The 20,579-nt window shown below is 36.7% G+C and overlaps 1 protein-coding gene across 10 annotated transcripts in view; it reads right to left on the bottom strand.

Moving 5' to 3' along the window:
* Nucleotides 1-6,096: 6,096 nt before the first annotated feature.
* LOC138711199 (C2 domain-containing protein 5) overlaps nucleotides 6,097-20,579 on the bottom strand; it is a 131,190-nt gene continuing 116,707 nt past the window's right edge. For all 10 annotated transcript variants that reach the window (XM_069842575.1, XM_069842574.1, XM_069842576.1 and 7 more), the window contains one exon: nucleotides 6,097-6,216. In XM_069842575.1, coding sequence (XP_069698676.1) covers nucleotides 6,154-6,216 — 63 coding nt within the window. In that variant the 3' untranslated portion in view covers nucleotides 6,097-6,153. The remainder of the gene's footprint in view (nucleotides 6,217-20,579) is intronic.

Raw genomic sequence — 20,579 nt, 5'->3', positions numbered from 1 at the left:
AATTTTTTCTTGTTTTGGTATAAGGAACATGGCTCCAAGGTTTGTCAAAGTATTTCTGAAACATTCTGTATAAACCCTGTACAGTATTACAATACTTTGGATATTGAATAGGTAAACGAGAGAAGTATTCCTATTAAACTATAGTACAAATGTCTATACATTATCACTAGATGAATCTCAAGCTAGGATACCCCATACTTATGTTCCTAATCCGGTACATTCGAAGTGACAATCTTGCTTCTGCCTTCAGAGTAGCATCGCCCTTGTTGTCGAACTTCTGAGTAACTGTAGCCTAGAATTTAGCTATCCAAGAAGACTTTGTTTCTTCCTCTCCACGCTTACCTATGGGCTATTCCATATGAAATCGATCAGTAAAAAACCTCGCATTTTTATACCCTAATTTTTTTCCCTATTTATATAAGGTGCTGAGGAGAGTGCATTTTCAAAAATATACTATCGAAAGTCAAACGGTTTTCGTATTGTTGAGCGACAAATTTAGCGTATTTTAGAAAAACAAGCATCTTTCAGCGCTCAGAACTCTGGAACCATTTACTGCAGAACATTGAACGAGAGCTCATTTTGAAGCTGACATTTGGTAGGTTATGATAATAAGTAATCCTTATTTTTATTGTATACAGAGAGGGAGATAATCTGATTTTACTTACTTTTAGGCTTTTTGCCCATTTGTAAAAATGTAAAAAAAAATATTGAGAAAAAACCTTGCATTATTAAGAGGGATTCGGCATTGTTTGCTTAGTGGCTCGGCAATAAATTTCGAGGGTATTAAATTATTTTCACACGCCTAGACTTGAACGGCTCACTACCGCATGCACTGGCCGAGATATGAAGATAAGCGTCATTTTACTCCTGTGTTTATGAAAACCTGTGATGAAGCTAGCCCAGCTATGCGCTACTAGACGAAACATCACGTGCTTATGTCTCCTGGGCTTGCATCCATCGGCTAGCTTCCGCCTCACAGTCAGCTGGTTAGCTCACGCGCGTAGGCCTACTATTTATTTTCTTTATTTGATATTTTCAATACTTTATCAACGTTGCACCAGCAAAAAAATATGTTTATTTGTACTTTCAATGCGGAATCTAACCATATATTTTAAAAATATTGTTTCGTGGGCAAAGGCGTCTTAATGAAGAAAAATCTTAATTTCTCCATTTCCATAAAAAGTAAGAAAAACTGTTTATATGTCAATGTAAACTTTAACTTTTCAGCATCAAAATAAACCATGATTTTGATCATTGGGTGAAAGGGTTTCGGAGCCACAACAGTTTAAAGTTGCTAATTTTATGAAAATACGATAAATTTAAATATTTTTAATTTAAATACTATGAAGTTCTGATGCCTCAAACTTTGCATAAAGCATTGTATCACAGTTGTCTACGGACAGAAAAAAGCTTCATTGTATTTAAAAATTGCAAGGTCAATTTTCTCTACTGGGTGTTCAGTTCAAAATGTGTCATGGCTCGCTGTATGTCGTCATGTGGCTAGCCGATGAGCCTAGAGAATTCAATCTTCCTACACTTCAGCAGAGGCGTATTACCTAAATGCGAGAGAAGTTGCCTAGCAAGTACGGCGTTAATTCTGAAGATTACTTTCCGATACGTACGGTAACGCCAGTAGTGGCAAGAATGTGAACTGTTTGGAAACACGTACTGAAGTGAGTTTTTTTTCTTACTGTCGGGATATGGGAAGAGGGTTAAGACGATTACTTACGTATTTGTTGACATTAACTTGGACGGTCAACATGGACACGGAGCATTTTGATTTGTGTTGTGGAATGTTGCCGTACGCAACCGATGATAACAAATACCCTGCGTACGACTTGCCCGCGCAAAACACAGTTCGAAAGAGGTTATGGTAGCACACAGACTTTACAGACCGCCATGTTGCTACGACATTCAAGTTATACCGTACACGTTCTCAAGTTCAGATTGAACGCCTTGATTAATAGGCAACTTCTCTGACATAAAAGCTGAAACTCGCTTCAAATCGCTGACTCACAACAGTGACGTCATGACACACTTTGAAATGAACACCCAGTATATTTCGGTCGATTTGAGATGGAATAACACCTATGTAGGCCTACCTCTGCTGCTATGACGTAACGGATATGAAAGGAATGCCCGTTGAAAAAAGATAGCGTTGATGGATGTGAGCCGGCCTCGTTGATTGAGCCGGCATGCACGGCTCACTTTGTATTCTCTTGTTCTCTTTATCTCTCCTTTTCCCCTTATCTTCCTTATGTCCCCTTAGTATTTCCTTTGTGTTATCGTAACCACACACAGTTGTAGGCTACGTGAAGATATTCTCGATTGTAAACCTCTGCACCTGTCGATTTTTTCCAGTACCATACGCCCTAATACTAACTCTAACGCGAAAGCAGACAAACTAGTGCAAGCAGTCGGTAGAACCTCAACAGTCTAACTTGAAATGTACGTGCGTTTTCTACTGAAGTTGAGTTTGAATAACATTACGTAGATTTAGTCCGTAGTCGTTCAGAACTCTGAACGGTTCCATGCCTACTTAAGCTCATGTTCTGCCTGTCGTGATGTTAGCAGGCTGAGATTACATTATACAGCGGTGTTTGGGAACAAGAATAAACATAATCCTGCTGGTATCGGGAATCTAACCCGGTATTTCAGAATAAATGTCAGTAAAGTTTTTATGCCAATTTATTTTCATCACGACAGACTTCAGTCCAGAATGAATATTACAGGAATTAGTGAAAGTTTGTTAGCACAAAAATATTTGTGTGGGTTAGCTCACTCAAATTGTTCCGTTTGGCAGGAATGAGGAAGAGAAGATTGGGAAGAAAATGACATTCCACGAGAAAGTAGCGTACGCGATAACGTGCGTCGCCAGTCGGAAGATCCGTCACAGCTGACGCTTCCTTGACGCCGTCTCGGATGTCCCGCCCAGACACGTCGGGCAGCCGTGACAGCGACTGGAGTCTCTGTGGAGTGGATATCGAGGCTCGGGATGGCCATCGATACGTTAGCAACTCTCTCCAACGAGTAAAGTCAAAACAGCAAGCCAATAAACATCCACAACACTTTTAAAAGATGAGAACTTTCAACTTCAATGCATTGACATTTTGAAATCTTCAATATTGATGTGATGAAAATTTCCAACCTTCAATATCGACGTTCTGAAAATTTGAAATATTCAATGTCGACGTTTTGGAAATCTGACATTCACGTTCTGAAAATTCGTATCTTTCAATGTCGACGTCTAGAAAATTTACAACTTTCAATATGGACGTTTTGAAAATTCACAACTTTCAATATGTACGGTTTGAAAATTCACAACTTTCAATATGGACGTTTTGAAAATTCACAACTTTCAATATGGACGTTTTGAAAATTCACAACTTCCAATACGGACGTTTTGAAAATTCACTACTTTCAATACGGACGTTTTGAAAATTCACAACTTTCAATATGGACGTTTTGAAAATTCACAACTTTGAATAGGGACGTTTTGAAAAGTCACAACTTTCAATACGAACGTTTTGAAAATTAACAACTTTCAATATGGACGTTTTGAAAATTCACAACTTTCAATATGGACGGTTTGAAAATTCACAACTTTCAATATGGGCGTTTTGAAAATTCACAACTTTCAATATGGACGGTTTGAAAATTCACAACTTTCAATATGGACGGTTTGAAAATTCACAACTTTCAATATGGATGTTTTGAAAATTCACAACTTTCAATATGGACGTTTTGAAAATTCACAACTTCCAATACGGACGTTTTGAAAATTCACAACTTTCAATATGGACGTTTTGAAAATTCACAACTTTGAATAGGGACGTTTTGAAAAGTCACAACTTTCAATACGAACGTTTTGAAAATTCACAACTTTCAATATGGACGTTTTGAAAATTCACACCTTTCAATACGGACGTTTTGAAAATTCACAACTTTCAATATGGATGTTTCGAAAATTCACAACTTTCAATATGGACGGTTTGAAAATTCACAACTTTCAATACGGACGTTTTGAAAATTCACAACTTTCAATATGGACGTTTTGAAAAGTCACAACTTTCAATACGAACGTTTTGAAAATTCACAACTTTCAATATGAACGTTTTGAAAATTCACACCTTTCAATGCGGACGTTTTGAAAATTCACAACTTTCAATACGGACGTTTTGAAAATTCACAACTTTCAATATGGACGTTTTGAAAATTCACACCTTTCAATACGGACGTTTTGAAAATTCACACCTTTCAATACGGACGTTTTGAAAATTCACAACTTTCAATATGGACGTTTTGAAAAGTCACAACTTTCAATACGAACGTTTTGAAAATTCACAACTTTCAATATGGACGTTTTGAAAATTCACACCTTTCAATATGGACGTTTTGAAAATTCACAACTTTCAATATGGACGTTTTGAAAATTCACACCTTTCAATACGGACGTTTTGAAAATTGACAACTTTGAATACGGACGTTTTGAAAATTGACAACTTTCAATATGGACGTTTTGAAAATTCACAACTTTCAATACGGACATTTTGAAAATTCACAACTTTCAATATGGACGTTTTGAAAATTCACAACTTTCAATATGGACGTTTTGAAAATTCACAACTTTGAATAGGGACGTTTTGAAAAGTCACAACTTTCAATACGGACGTTTTGAAAATTCACAACTTTCAATACGGACGTTATGAAAATTGACAACTTTCAATACGGACGTTTTGAAAATTCACAACTTTCAATACGGACGTTTTGAAAATTCACAACTTTCAATATGGACGTTTTGAAAATTCACAACTTTCAATATGGACGTTTTGAAAATTCACAACTTTCAATAGGGACGTTTTGAAAATTTACAACTTTCAATAGGGACGTTTTGAAAATTTACAACTTTCAATACGGACGTTCTGAAAATTCACAACTTTGAATAGGGACGTTTTGAAAAGTCACAACTTTCAATACGGACGTTTTGAAAATTGACAACTTTCAATACGGACGTTTTGAAAATTCACAACTTTCAATACGGACGTTTTGAAAATTCACAACTTTCAATACGGACGTTTTGAAAATTCACAACTTTCAATATGGACGTTTTGAAAATTCACAACTTTCAATAGGGACGTTTTGAAAATTTACAACTTTCAATACGGACGTTCTGAAAATTCACAACTTTGAATACGGACGTTTTGAAAATTCACAACTTTCAATACCGACGATTTGAAAATTGAGATCTTTCATTATCGACGATCTGAAATTCGAACTTTCAATATCGACGATTTGAAATTCGAACTTTCATTATCGGCCTTTTCAAAATTTATAACTTACAATATCGATGTTTAAAAAATTTTAGGATTTTGAATATCGACGTTCTGAAAATTTGGAATCTTCAATGGCGACGTTTTGGAAATCTGACATCGACGTCTAAAAATTCATCTTTCAATGTCGACATCTAGAAAAGTTAGAAGTTTCAATATGGATGTTTTGAAGATTGACAACTTTCAGTATCGACGTTTTTGAAACCTCTAACCTAGAATATTAATATTTTGTACAGACATAACCTTCAATATCGGCATTTTGAAAAAAAGAAATATATACCCCAAAAACAGAATATTTAATGTCAACTTTTGAAAATACAGAACTTCGAATGACAACTTTTGAAAACATGGAACTTTACGTCGATGGCCATCCTTCGTGTTCCGAGCTGTCTTCTCTAAGGACCCTTCACACGATACGGGAATTCCTCGAAATGGGCATTTATTCGAATTTATTTCGTCCGAAAAGTAGTGACACACGGTTCGATTCTTTCCCTTACGTAACTTTAATTTCATTATGCACGGATAAAAATCAAACCGTGTGTTTTTTTTTATACACTGCCGTGGGCAAGAAATCGATTCGAGAAATCCCGTACCGTTTGAACGGGGCTTTGGTTGTCAATTTTCCTTCATACGTCGTGGCAATTCTTCATGGACGGAGTGACGACAGTGCCCTTAATCAGCTTTCTATCAGAACTAGCTACCAATTAGGCTGTCACTAATCATTAGTTGAGGTTTGAGGTGGGTAGGGAAAAGAGAAGACACACAGTTGGCAAATTTACAATGTAATTTTAATAAGTTATAAGAATGGTAGGCCTGCAGTACGTCATTCCTCCGGGTAGTAGGAGACATGCACCACGTCGCCTCCCACGTTGATCAGGCACTGCCCCTGTAACAACACCAAAGGCAGCGTAAATACTTCGTCATGTGACTGACAGGAAAACAGATAAAGTGAATCTTGTGGTGTTGTTTGGCTGATCGTTAATAACGGAACCGAAATGCAACGTGTGATTTTTGTGTTCGGATGATTGTTGGTGAATGTAGGGCTCCGTTTCCTGTCTGTAGATTTCCAAGTCGTCTACTGTGCTCCAACCACGAGAAAGTCTCCAGGGAATGAAACGCAGCGGGGTAATGCTGTGAATGAATGTTGATGTCATAACGTGTCATAAGGTCACACACGTGGGTACTCGTATCTCTATTAGCTCGCTGTCACAGCACAAACAATAACATTGTTTTTTTGGGGGGTTATTTTATGACGCTGTATCAACATCTAGGTTATTTAGCGTCTGAATGAAATGAAGGTAATAATGCCGGTGAAATGAGTCCGGGGTCCAGCACCGAAAGTTACCCAGCATTTGCTCGTATTGGGTTGAGGGAAAACCCCGGAAAAAACCTCAACCAGGTAACTTGCCCCGACCAGGATTCGAACCCGGGCCACCTGGTTTCGCGGCCAGGCACGCTGACCGTTACTCCACAGGTGTGGACAAAACATTGTTACACGTATATATATATATATATATATATATATATATATATATATATATATATATACCGAAGTACATATGATATTTCCATGCAGATATTCTGCGTCACCATACGATGAAAGAGTAATGGAACGGAGAAAAATTCTCTACGGCTCCGGGATTTGAACCCGGGTTTTCAGCTCTACGTGCTGATGCTTTATCCACTAAGCCACACCGGATACCACCCGGGTTCAAATCCCGGCGCCGGAGAGAATTTTTCTCCGTTCCATTACTCTTTCATCGTATGGTGAAGCAGAATATCTGCATGGAAATATCATATGTACTTCGGTATATTAAAATAATACATATGATATGCGTAAATCACTTCGTGATTTAAGGATAAAGCATCAGCACGTAGAGCTGAAAACCCGGATTCAAATCCCGGCGCCGGAGAGAATTTTTCTCCGTTCCATCACTCTTTCATCGTACACATTTTTATACTACCCTAGTTACAAAATTAGATCACTGTTAATCTCCTGGTCTTTTAATCTCTCCATACAGGAAATAACATATGCAGGAGAGCGCATGGTTTTTAAACTGACGTTATAACGATAATTTTATCTATCTACTTCGCTCCAATAGATGACGCAATAGTATGCACATTCCTTTCACGGTTGCTCTCCTGGTTGGAGAACAGTAGAACCAGAGCAGTGTATATTGGAGAGTACCGCATTATTTTGATCCGACAAATGCCGACGCGGCGGCCATATTTACTCCTGCGGATACTCAGTACACCGTAAGACTTGCGTAGGAACACAGGTTTCTAGTGTGATTTTCCATCGTTATCATGAAGAATGCCGTGTTGTTGTGCAGTTAATCAATGTGTAATCAATTGCTGTTGTACTGAATTAGCATTACAGCTTATTGTCTATGCGGGTGACATGAATATATTAGGAGAAAATACACAAACTATTAGGGAAAACACGGGAACTTTACTGAAGCAAGTAAAGTGGTTATGAAACTTGAACTCTCACTCTGAGGAACAGAGATTAAGAGTGCTTGAGAATAAGGTTCTTAGGAAAATATTTGTGGCTAAGAGGGATGAAGTTACAGGAGAATGGAGAAAGTTACACAACGCAGAACTGCACGCATTGTATTCTTCACCTGAAATAATTAGGAAGATTAAATCCAGACGTTTGAGATGAGTAGGGCATGTAGCATGTATGGACGAATCCAGAAATCCATATAGATTATTGTTGGGAAGCCGGAGGGAAAAAGACCTTTGGGGAAGTTTGCGATTCTGAACAATTAGTTGAGTTTCTAGGTATAGATGTAAGTAAACCCGAAACAGAAAGGTCTAGTGAAGATGAATCTGAGCAAAAGAAATTGATATAGGCTAAATTTTAATTTAACTGAAAATGGAATTATTGACTTGAGTGAACAACAAGCTCTTTACTATTTGTTGGGATCAGTATTGTTCAAAATAAAACAAAATAAGTTATATAATATTTGTGAAAACTGTATTCCATATCTAATAACTGATAACAGGGATGAATCTGTAAATTTTATTAGCATATTAGTGACTCTCAAGTCGTACGTGGAAATGTCACTTGCATACCCTTATAAATTCGTGTTTGATATAATTCTAAATGCAGAAAAATGTGAAACGTTGGTAGAAAATGTATTGACACTAAAGGATTTGAAGTCTTTATTCATTAACACTTCAACTCATACGTTCTCAATTCGTTATAATATATCTGAAAAAGTCTTATCACTATTTTATAACTAGAATATATTTATTGTTAAGAAAATTGTTTGTTAGCAAATGCACGACAACAATTTGCTAAATGTGGCGGTCGAAATGTTGGTGTGAGAATTGTATTAGCAAATTGTTGATGTTATCCCTATTGAAATGGACATAACATAAATAATAAAGTGTTATCTCTCATGAGTCATTTCGCTGTGACAATAATGTTTATTAATCCTTATCTCCTTTGTTCAATAAACTACAACAACATGTATGACATCGCCTTTAATCACCATTCTTCTAGCATTACTGCTTACGCTTCTGTGCCGAGCAAGGAGTAAATATGGCTGCCGCCGTCGAGAATGCGGTACTCTCTAATATACACTGCTCTGAGTAGAACTCAATATCACTGCCATCTACTTATCTGTGAACAACAACGAGGAATACCAGTGTTTCTCATCATGAACCACAGATATTTATGTTTATCGCTCTTGTGCGAATTGAGTTGATGCACCGGTGCCGTGTCTTATATCAACAATAGTGATTAGCGTGGCGAGTATACTGAAAACAAAACAATCTCTGACTTCTGTGCTGTGCTATTGCACTTATATTCGTACAAGAATGAGGAAGTCAATCATTTGTGGAAGAATGTATCCAAGAGTTGTCGACGTTAACCTTTTGAATGGGACGAAAATTAATTAGATCCCAGTTCAAGTTAATCTTCAGGCTTGCAATTGGATGGAGTTACGCAATAAGAGACCAACCGCCAAAAACCTGTTTTCAAGATACTGGCCATTGAAATAAATCTTGTTTTTATTAAATATTTTATGGAAAAAGTATTGTAACATTCATACTGTATTACAAAAAAAAAAATAGCACAAATAATATTAAAAGAAGGTTAACCGATTTTTAATAATAGACCAGCGTTTGATTTAATATTGCAAAGCAAAATAAATACATTTTATGCAGTAAACGAATTTTGCTTATAAATAGCAGCAAAATGCAGATATCGCATTCTTGATTTTTTCAGAGTTAAATAATTCAGCCAACAATTCAAATTAAACAGAAAAGAATGTATAATTTTATAGCATAAAAATCGAAAAAAAAAAAATGTTTTCAAGAAATTTTGCTTACCGGATCCCCTTAATGAAACTTTACCCACGACAAGTCACTTTTAGAAGTGAAATTTTTCTTAGAAACGAGGTCCTCAGACTACAGCAAAGTAATGTGAAAGGTAGAGTTTTATTCTGAGGAAAGTGTAAGGACAACCAACCCTACTAATATTGATATTTGACAGAAGTTTCAAAATTAAGAGAAAAAACTGCATTCAACGAGTGACGTATCTAAATTTTGCCATGAGATAGGCCAGGAGAAAGTCGTTAGCTGTTGTGACAAATGCTACAAACCTAAGTACTACGCATTCATAAGTATGACAATAACTTAAGTACAAGTGGGACTTCAGAAATGATAAAAACGTAGCCATGGGATTGGTGAGGACATACAATGCTCTCCAGTTGGGCACGGTTCAGAAAACTACCGCACCGAACTACGACACATGGAGATCAAACAGGAACTGTTTTCTTATATTGGAACTAAGCTGTCAACCAATACGCTCCCAACACCACAGACGCTTTTGAACTGTTCCTTGTAGGGACGACCTCGACAATAATTGAACTTGGAATAGCTTCTTAATTAAACCTCGACTCTGCTAATTAGCGCGTCCCACGCAACTGCTAAACACACGCACTAGGTGCGATGACACGCGTAAAACAAAACCTGATAGATATCATGTTTCCGGAGGTGGACAAGGGCGCCACTGGGGTAGTTGTACCGAGACACTCTCGCTACCCTTCATAACTTACTATCAATTCTCCGCCATTACCACCACAGATGAAGTTCGACAGCATACCTACAGAGATATCGATAGGAAAGGAAAAGAGAAGAAAAAGGGAAGGAAAGGAGAAAGGAAAGGGAAAGAGGAAAAAAGGTGAAAGGAAAGAGAAGGAAAAAGGAGAGATAAAAGGAAAGGGAAAGAAGGAGAGGAGAAAAGAGAAGAAAAAAGAAAAGGATAAAGGAAATGAAAATAAAAATAAAAGTGAAAAGAAAAGGAAAGGAAAAAGAAAAGGAAAGGATACAGGAAAGGAAAATAAAAAGAAAAGTGAAAAGGAAAGGAAAAAGAAAAGGAAAAGATACAGGAAAGGAAAATAAAAAGAAAAATGAAAAGAAAAGGAAAGGATACAGGAAAGGAAAATAAAAGGAAAAGATACAGGAAAGGAAAATAAAAAGAAAAGTGAAAAGAAAGGGAAAGGAAAAAGGAAAGGAAAAAGAAAAGTAAAGGAAAAAACGGAAAAAGGAAATAAAAGGAAAAAAGAGAAAGGAAAGGAAGGAGAGGATAAAGAAAAGGAAAGGAAAAAGGAAAGAGAAGGGAAAAGCAAGAGAATCAATGGAAAACGGACAGGAATGGAAAAAGAAAGGGAAAACAAAGGGAAAAGGAAGGGAAAGCAAAGGAAAAAGGAAAGGAAAGAAAAAAGAAAAGGAAAAAGAATTAGAACGGGAAAGTAGGAAAGGAAAGCAAAGGAAATGAAAGCAAAAGAAAGGAAAGGAAAAAGAAAAGGAAAGAAAAATGGAAAGGTAAGGAAAATGAGAGGAAAGGAAAAAGGAAAAAGAAATGAACAAGAAAAGGAAAAGGAACTAAAAGAAAGAATAAAAAGAAAAGAAAATTAAAAGGGAAGAGGAAAGGGAAAAAGGAAAGAATAAAAGGAAAGGAAAAGGAAAGGAAGTAAAAAAGGAAAGTGTCGAAGAAAGAGAAAAGGAAAAAATGAAATGGGGGAAAGAAAAGAAGCCACGAAAGAGAGAGTATGAAGAGAAAGAGAAAGAAGAGGAACGTTGAAGAATGGAAGAAATCAAAAACTTAAGGAACAGTAATAAAAGTTAAAAGGGAAGAAATGAAAAAAACAAGAAAAAAGCAAGTTACTTGAGAAGGTTGAGTTAAAATTTTTTTAGTAGGTTATTTTACGACGCTTTATCAACAGCTTAGGTTATTTAGCGTCTGAATGAGATGAAGGTGATAATGCCGGTGAAATGAGTCCGGGGTCCAGCACCGAAAGTTACCCAGCATTTGCTCGTATTGGGTTGAGGGAAAACCCCGGAAAAAACCTCAACCAGGTAACTTGCCCAGACCGGGAATCGAACCCGGGCCACCTGGTTTCGCGGCCAGACGCGCTAACCGTTACTCCACAGGTGTGGACTTGAGTTAAGAAGAACGAAAAGAAGAAAAAGACAGCGTACGAAAATGGCCGAAGAAATAAAGTACCGGTATTAAAATACTGGGTAAGGCTAGGCTGGTGTCCTGCCGGGTGCCTGTTCTTTCTTAGCCTGACAGCGGATAACAGTTTTGTCTCTCGTCCTCTAAACAGAGCACGTGGGCTAACTTTACAACAGAAGGGAACATTATCGTCTTCGAGTTAATAGCAAGCATGGCGACGAAAAGAAAAGCAACTTGCTACACGCGATGCACCGTCTGCAGTAATGGAGTTGCGAGTGCAGCTGACAGGCCGTCAGACGGGCGCAACCGCAAGAAATACAGAAAATAATTTGATTCCTCGCGCAACTTTAATTACTAGGTCATGATCGATAGATCGAGTTGGCGAAACAATCGACGGCAGAGTGCGTCTATGGGCACAGGGTGTTACAACAATTCCAACAATGACTATCGATTTTGTATCGCATTCTTATATAGGGCTTTCAATGAATAAATTAGTGCAAATTTACGTTAATCTTGTTTATCCACTCTGATTATATAATGTGGACTTTACATCGCTAATAAAAATATTATAAACACATTCATTACGCAACTAGTTAGGTAATGATATTGCTATTACGCAACTAGTAAGGTAATGATATTGCTATTACCTAACTGGTTGCATAATGTGACCCCCACATTAAATTAAAATGGAACTGGTTTTATTTATTTTAAACATTAACAATAATATGTTCACAAATTGTTATATTACTGCAATTCCTGCAGTTGACGAATTGCAGAATTTGCAGCATTTTCAATATCTGAATCCTCGTTTAAACTCATTTTAAGAATGTTTGTTTATTTATTGTACCCAAAATAAATTGGAGCGATGAAATAATACATCCGTCAATAACTGTAATGTATATAGACTCTATAGAATTCCTTTATAAGGAGAATTCAGACGTTGACCCCATCAACAATTAAAATATGTAATGATTTGATAGCGCTGAAAATGGAAAAACAAAACTCCTATGAGAAGTAAAACCATATGCCTATATATTGTATACAAATATTAAACGAATTTGTTACATAAATTTATAATGAATTATATTATTTTATAATATAATTTATTATATATAAAACATAAAAAAATATTACAACTATTTATCAATGAGAAATAAGGAAAAGCTGTTAACTTGAATTTATTTGAAGCAAAGCCGTTACTGGATTATTATGCAGCAAGGAAGGTCACAATCTAGTATATACAGTCACGAAGCTCCATACGTAGTAAATATGCATCTATAGATAGTCGCTAACCACTAGGATCGCTAATATCGCCTCATTATAAACAATGCGAAATAGTACCGGCACAGTCTATTGTTCCTAGCACCCTCACAATTCAAGCTTCGCGACTGTATATACTAGACTGTGGGAAGGCGATGTTTGCATCCTGTGTCAATTCTTATATTCAATTATTATAGACGAACTGTCACCGTGTGCTCGATTACACAGAAAAACAAAACAGCACAATTCGCTCAGTGTCCATTCTATATAATTCCTATTCGGACCACCTCTGTGGTGTAGGGATTAGCATGCTGGTCTCTTACGCAGAGGGCCCGGGTTCGGTTCTCGGCCGGGTTGATTTTTATTTTTATTTTATTAGGTTATTTTACGACGCTGTATCAACATCTAGGTTATTTAGCGTCTGAATGATATGAAGGTGATAATGCCGGTGAAATGAGTCCGGGGTCCAGCACCGTATTTGCTCGTATTGGGTTGAGGGAAAACCCCGGAAAAAACCTCAACCAGGTAACTTGCCCCGACCGAGATTCGAACCCGGGCCACCTGGTTTCATAGCCAGACGCGCTGACCGTTACTCCACAGGTGTGGACTCGGTCGGGTTGAATTTCCTGGTTGAGGTTTTTCAGGGTTTTCCCTCAACCCTAAGGCAAATACCAGAAAATTCGGGCCACATCAACCCTGAATATCACCGGTCTCATTCATCACCGAAATCATATTCATAACAAATCAGTAATACATAGACTATACAGACGCCATCTAGTTCACAACAATAGAACCAGCCTCAACAATAGTACACAGGCCTTCGGATTTCACACAAAATATTAACTCGCGATATGACCAGAGATGTTAAAGCGAATATAAATAACAGAGAGAGAAACAAAAAAATCCTATTCGCTGGTATACCCAATAATAAACAAGCAAAGAGCTCACATTAGAAGATATGTTGTTCTTATAATACTAATGTCAAAGCCCTTGTTCCGTACAAAATTTAATTTTAGTACCCATGTTTGTTATAACTTACTCTTTTCTTGTTTGATAATTACTGCCACTTCTCAAAATACTGAATACTTCTTTTAAGGGAAATGACACTGAGTATCTCTTATGATGTCGATGAACAAGTATTCATATCTCAGAAGATATTAATTTCATGATAAATTTTTATTAGGCTTTGTTTTCTTTTTTTTTTAATAGCCCTAATACCACATCTCAAAATACTGAATGTTTTTTTTAACACTTTGCATATCAGCTGCTCTAAAGGGCATGGCGCCATTTTGACAACTATTGCTAACAAACTAAACTGCAAACATTGTTTAGCATAGTAATACAACATTCGCAAATGCACGTTAGTCAGTATATACCGTCAGAGCGCTTTCGTGAAAGTACTTAATCTTAATGGCCAGTAAGTAACATGCTGTCTCATCATAAAAATGAACGAATTACGATCCACTTACGTTTACAATGAAGATTCGCCGATAAGGAAAGACAGTACCATTAGGAACATATGACGGATAATCAGATAGAGATTTTATGACGTAGCTGAATGTCCGGGAGGAAAAATTAGAGATAGGCATTATCGAAGTTCTTTAAAGATGCGCACTTAGCCATGCAGATAGTGTATCGGCCTCCTACTTCGAAGAGCTGAATCTTCAACTGCAAATTGCTGTCAAGAAAATCTGTTGGTCAGGTTCTATATGACCATCATAACGCTATTTCCTCAGAAGTTAAATAGCATATCTTAATTGTCAATATTTCCACCATTGTCTGTCCACAACCTAACGACTAACGGCAAACTCGATAAATATTTATCCAGGACGATTCAAGAAAATTGAACACTAAGTTAATTCCAAACTAATATTCCTTAAAGCTCATACATTTTGATCAGAAGGGTAATTACACTATTTTAACACTAACAATAGCAGCGTTGTAGTCGTAAAATCATTTTTTTGTAGTCATATCACCTAGAGATGGTTCACAGTACAAGTTTTATTAATACGAAGGGAATTAAATCGAGACCTTATGAGATTTCCGAGAAAACTAAAACAATATTACCAGCTTTTATTAAAGTTTGTATTTTCCCTTCTGTAGTCTCTTCTAATTAATTTCAGGATTCTGGGTAGAGCTGGTAACAGTATTTTAGCGTATAAATATGAGTATATAAATTATTCTTTCCACCGTTTCTATAAACATAGACTAATGTCCTTTTGCACCGTATGACAAACAAATGCTGGGGAGTTGTGAGCTGGCCACAGAATGAAATTCTAATTCTTTTAAAACAATTGTCTGTCTCCGTCTGCAAACCTTTATTTCACAATACATATTACTGCTCCATTCTATGAAAACTTCTTTCCTTTGAATGTTTTCTTTCTTGGTTCCAGAAATAGGTGACAGTCTTAAGGGACCAGATCTGGCGAGTATGGAGAATAGTCAATCAGTTCAAAGCCAACTTCGTCAATTTTCTGCAACGCAATCAGGCACTTGTGAGCGGGTACAATGTCTTACAAGAACACCACGTCTTTGGAAATGTTCCCCAAAACTTAGTTAATAATGAAGGTAATACTCACTAGTCACAGTTTTGCCTTGTTCTAAGTCGTCTGTCATAACTTTTTTGTTGAGTTTATTTTTACACGCTTTAACATCTACAGTAATATCTGGGTATACCCGTAAATGGCTGTGTTCATGTATAATTCATTTCGATTTTTTAAATGTTTACATTGGTGATTAATGCGGTGATGAATCATAGTCCCGTGAAACGAGCGAGCCCGGGTTCAATCCTGGCTGGGACAATTACTTGCTTGGGTTTTTACGCGGTTTTCCCTCAACCCATTAAGGGCAAATGCTGGGTAACTTTCGGCGCTGGACCCTGGACTCATTTCGCTGCCATTATCACCTTCGCCTCACTCAGACACTAAATAATTATAGCAGTTGATAAAGCGTCGTAAAATAGCCAACTAAAAAATTCATGGTATGTAAATTTCCAATCCGGCCTTTTGTAAGTGAGGGAAACCATGAAAAACACCAGTCAGATTGGCCGACAACGGTGTTTGAACCAGGCACCTCCCGAATGCGAGTCTCAAACGTTATCATCTGAACAACCTCACTCGGTTCTGCCATAATTATTCCACCTTTGCAACAAAGAAAACAACTCTCTTTCTTGTCGATTTATGAACGCTAAATTTCTTTTGGCGAGGAGTACCAGAGTTCCTTCATTCTTTTGAGTGTGCTTTTCTTTCTGGATCGTAATGAAGGATCTACGTTTTGCTGCATTCGAGAAGTTCTTGTGTCGTGGAATGTAAAGTCCGAAATATTTATTCCAATGACTTTCCTAAAACTCCTGAAATAATCGAGATGCATACCGGAGTATCTCGAGCGATGTCCATCGAAATGTTATGTTATGTTTTATTTAACGACGCTCGCAACTGCATAGGTTATATCAGCATCGCCGGATATGCCGGAATTTTGTCCCGCAGGAGTTCTTTTACATGCCAGTAAATCTACTGACATGAGCCTGTCGCATTTAAGCACACTTAAATGCCATCGACCTGGCCTGGGATCGAACCCGCAACCGTGGGCATAGAAGGCCAGCGCTATACCAACTTGCCAACCAGGTCGACATGTCCATCGATACAAGTGTTCCAATTTCAGCTACGTAGTTAGTAGCGCCAATTCGGCGCAATAAACGAAATCATATCTTAACCTGAGAAAACAGAAGACTGATCAGACAGTGACTCCCATCGTTTACTTCGACATACACTACTGATGAAAAAGGACACATCCGGACAAGGTACACTGATAAAAATTACTTCTTTTGAGGCCATATATTACTTCACGAAGTTCGTCAGTCAAGTCTTTAGCACCCTGTGTACGATTTCAATACTAAAATACGTAACTTAAGCTGTCGACATAGAAATGACGCTGCCAATTAAAAGTTGTGCTAGTCGTCAGTTCAAGCTGTGGTCCAACACCCTCCTCTCGTACTATTCTTTCTTACCAAGAAAATTGTAGCGGAAAAAGATGGAAAAGGAAGCAATATTCTTCACGTGAAGTTATCGTGTTGATTATTATGAAATTCGGGCATGCATTCGATTCCCGCTTGAACTGATAACCTGGATTCCCCCCCCCTCCGAAATGTTCGCCAACCGTAAAGCGAATGTCAGGTAATCTATGGCTAATCCTCGGCCTCATCTCGTCAATATCACCTCGCTATCACCAATTCCATCAGCGCTGAACAACCTAGTAGTTGATACAATGTCGTTAAATAATCAACTAAGAAATCTTAAATAAACACGATATCAAGATGGAACTATAAAAGTTGGAGATTTGTCCTTCGAAGAGGTGGAAAAATTCAAATATCTTGGAGCAACAGTAACAAATATAAATGACACTCGGGAGGAAATTAAACACAGAATAAATATGGGAGATGCGTGTTATTATTCGGTTGAGAAGCTTTTGTCATCTAGTCTGCTGTCAAAAAATCTGAAAGTTAGAATTTATAAAACGGTTATATTACCGGTTGTTCTGTGTGGTTGTGAAACTTGAACTCTCAATTTGAGAGAGGTACAGAGGTTAAGAGTATTTGAGAATAAGGTGCTTAGGAAAATATTTGGGACTAATAGGGATGAAGTTACAGGAGAATTGTGAATTCAATTTTTTTTAATCATTCTCTCCTTGACAATCAACCCATAAAATCCATATAGTCATTCATAACTTCTTCACAAACAACACATTACAAAAAAAAGTATATGATTATGTCTCGTGACCAGAATATTGTACGAAATGGAAATATGAAAATTGGAAATTTATCTTTTGAAGAGGTGGAGAAGTTCAAATATCTTGGAGCAACAGTAACAAATATAAATGATACTCGGGAGGAAATTAAACACAGAATAAATATAGGAAATGCCTGTTATTATTCGGTTGAGAAGCTTTTGTCATCTAGTCTGCTGTCAAAAAATCTGAAAGTTAGAATTTATAAAACAGTTATATTACCGGTTGTTCTGTATGGTTGTGGAACTTGGACTCTCACTTTGAGAGAGGAACAGAGACTGAGGGTTTTTGAGAATAAGGTGCTTAGAAAAATATTTGGGGCTAAGAGGGATGAAGTTACAGGAGAATGGAGAAACACAACGCAAAGCTGCACGCATTATATCCTTCACCTGACATAATTAGGAACATTAAATCCAGACGTTTGAGATGGGAGGCGAGAGGGGAAAAGACCTTTGGGGAGGCCGAGACGTAGATGGGAAGATAATATTAAAATGGATTTGAGGGAGGTGGGATATGATGGTAGAGACTGGATTCATCTTGCTCAGGATAGGGACCAATGGCGGGCTTATGTGAGGGCGGCATTGAACCTCCTGGTTCCTTAAAAGCCAGTAAGTAAGTATCAAAATGTTTTATGCTAACAGGAGGTTTTGCAAGAGTATAGTAACACAGTTTAAATAACGTATGACTGTCATTTTATTTGCGACTGTGCACAGAGATTGAAACTGATGCTGAAATAATTTTAGACTATATTCAGAAGCAATTAACTGACAACAGGCGTCTCCTAATGCAATAACAACGGCTTAACAGACTTTCTATAAATACCGTAATTTTATATATCAGTATAATGAACTTCATCTTGTCGATAATTTCAAGGGCGCGAAGAGAAGTGCGAGGGAAATTATCTGAAGAAAATTGGTGATAATTGCTGAGACTATTTCCTGAATGGAATATTCAAAAATATTCGTATTAATCAAATAAAAATAACATTTTTATTCAATTTAAATTATTTACATATCGAATTTTGTACATTGGAAAGGCCTACTATATGCTATAGTATAATTTCAGCGAAAGGATTGTTAGAATGGTCTTATGAACAGACAGTATAAGCAGCCATCGGATGCGTTCAAGCAGGCGGTGATTTCTACAGAGGGTTTCTGTGATAATGAGCTGCCACTGCCTTCTAAACATTCCTCGTACTAATCAGGAACAACTGCGAATCACACACGACAATATGCAGACAATTGCAAATCAGGTGTGACAAGATTATTTCGACAATATTACCAAATACCTTACTATAATAATACCGGACAGCTTTTTCGCGCGAACGACGCTGGTGCTGCTACCTAGGCGACAGGTGTGGAGATACTCGCGAAACAAGCTGTAATCAACTGCAATGTATATTGTTGCTGGGCTAGTTAATAGTTTTATTAATTAGTGCTGTGTTAAAATGTCAGGGTGTATATGTGCTATTGATATAATTACAGCATTACAAATTGCTCCAAATAGTACTTTCGATTTCCGAGAGTTCATAAAACGTGAGTCAACAAAATTCTTTATTAGGCCTAATGCCTTTGTCTCTGTACTGACAGAACAATAAACATTAGCTTTTTTATTTAGGCCTAATAAATGAATAGAAGTTGAAATATATTGGAAATTTTAAGGTTTAGCAAATTAAGTTTTATTGTTGTCCACATGCCTTTACTAATTATTACAAGCATCAGATTACTACCATTTTTATCTTTGCAGTTGTCAGCAATGGGTATATAAAGCGTTATTGTAAATTCATTCTTAATGTCAAAATTAATTTTGTTCCATTAAAGCAAAGAAAACATACGCAACAATTAATTACGGAAAATAATATGAAGCATGCAATATTTCTCATAATATGCAGCTCTGATATAAAATAATGTTACATTAAATACGGTACTATTCAACATTTCTTAAGTGTCTCGTATATTATTCCACATTAGTACCTCACGTTTTATACAATAGTCCGATTTCCGCTATGTTAATATTTTAAGACATTATTACAAAAACAGCCCTAGTCATTTTTAATGAAATTGAGTTAAGGACACATTTGCTACTATTTCAAATGTTTATAGACTCCAAAAATGACACATGCCAGGTGCAATGCCACAAGGATACACACCAGTTGTACGGAAACAGCTGACGTGTGTTGTTCTATTTATTTTTGTTTTTCTCCTGAAAAAATAGCAATTTTGACAAGGATTGTTTTTGTAATAATGTCTTCATTTGTATTTGTGGACGTAATTCCACGCCGCTCCGCTAGATGTCAAGTCCGCGATATTTCGCACTCACGTTAATGTTGCTAGAATACAGTTGTCCGGTATTTTTATAGTAAGGTATTTGATATTACAGTGATAGATGACTATAATTGGTTGAAACTGAACGAATTGTATACGGAATTGTTCGCTGATTACATGAGTCAGTAAAATTCCATCACACTGCTAAGAAAAACCAAGGAATAAAACAAATTATTACATGGATATCCTCTAATGATGCAAGTAGAATTTTTTTATGTAATGAATTGAACTTTATAGGTTCGGATAATGCAGATATGATTATAGCATGACATCAAAACATTATTTGTGAAATGTAAAAAATGAAGAATAACATATTTCTGAAGAATTACTGCAAAAATTCATTATAAATGGAGTAAAATTAGTATTTTATAATATATAATTTGATTTGAACTGGTAATGTAAATTACGGGA

This window comes from Periplaneta americana, chromosome 12, assembly GCF_040183065.1.
Source record: "Periplaneta americana isolate PAMFEO1 chromosome 12, P.americana_PAMFEO1_priV1, whole genome shotgun sequence".
In the NCBI taxonomy this organism is placed as follows: domain Eukaryota; kingdom Metazoa; phylum Arthropoda; class Insecta; order Blattodea; family Blattidae; genus Periplaneta; species Periplaneta americana.
The sequence above is the reverse complement of the archived record's forward strand: the minus strand, read 5'-3'. Positions and strand labels throughout refer to the sequence as shown.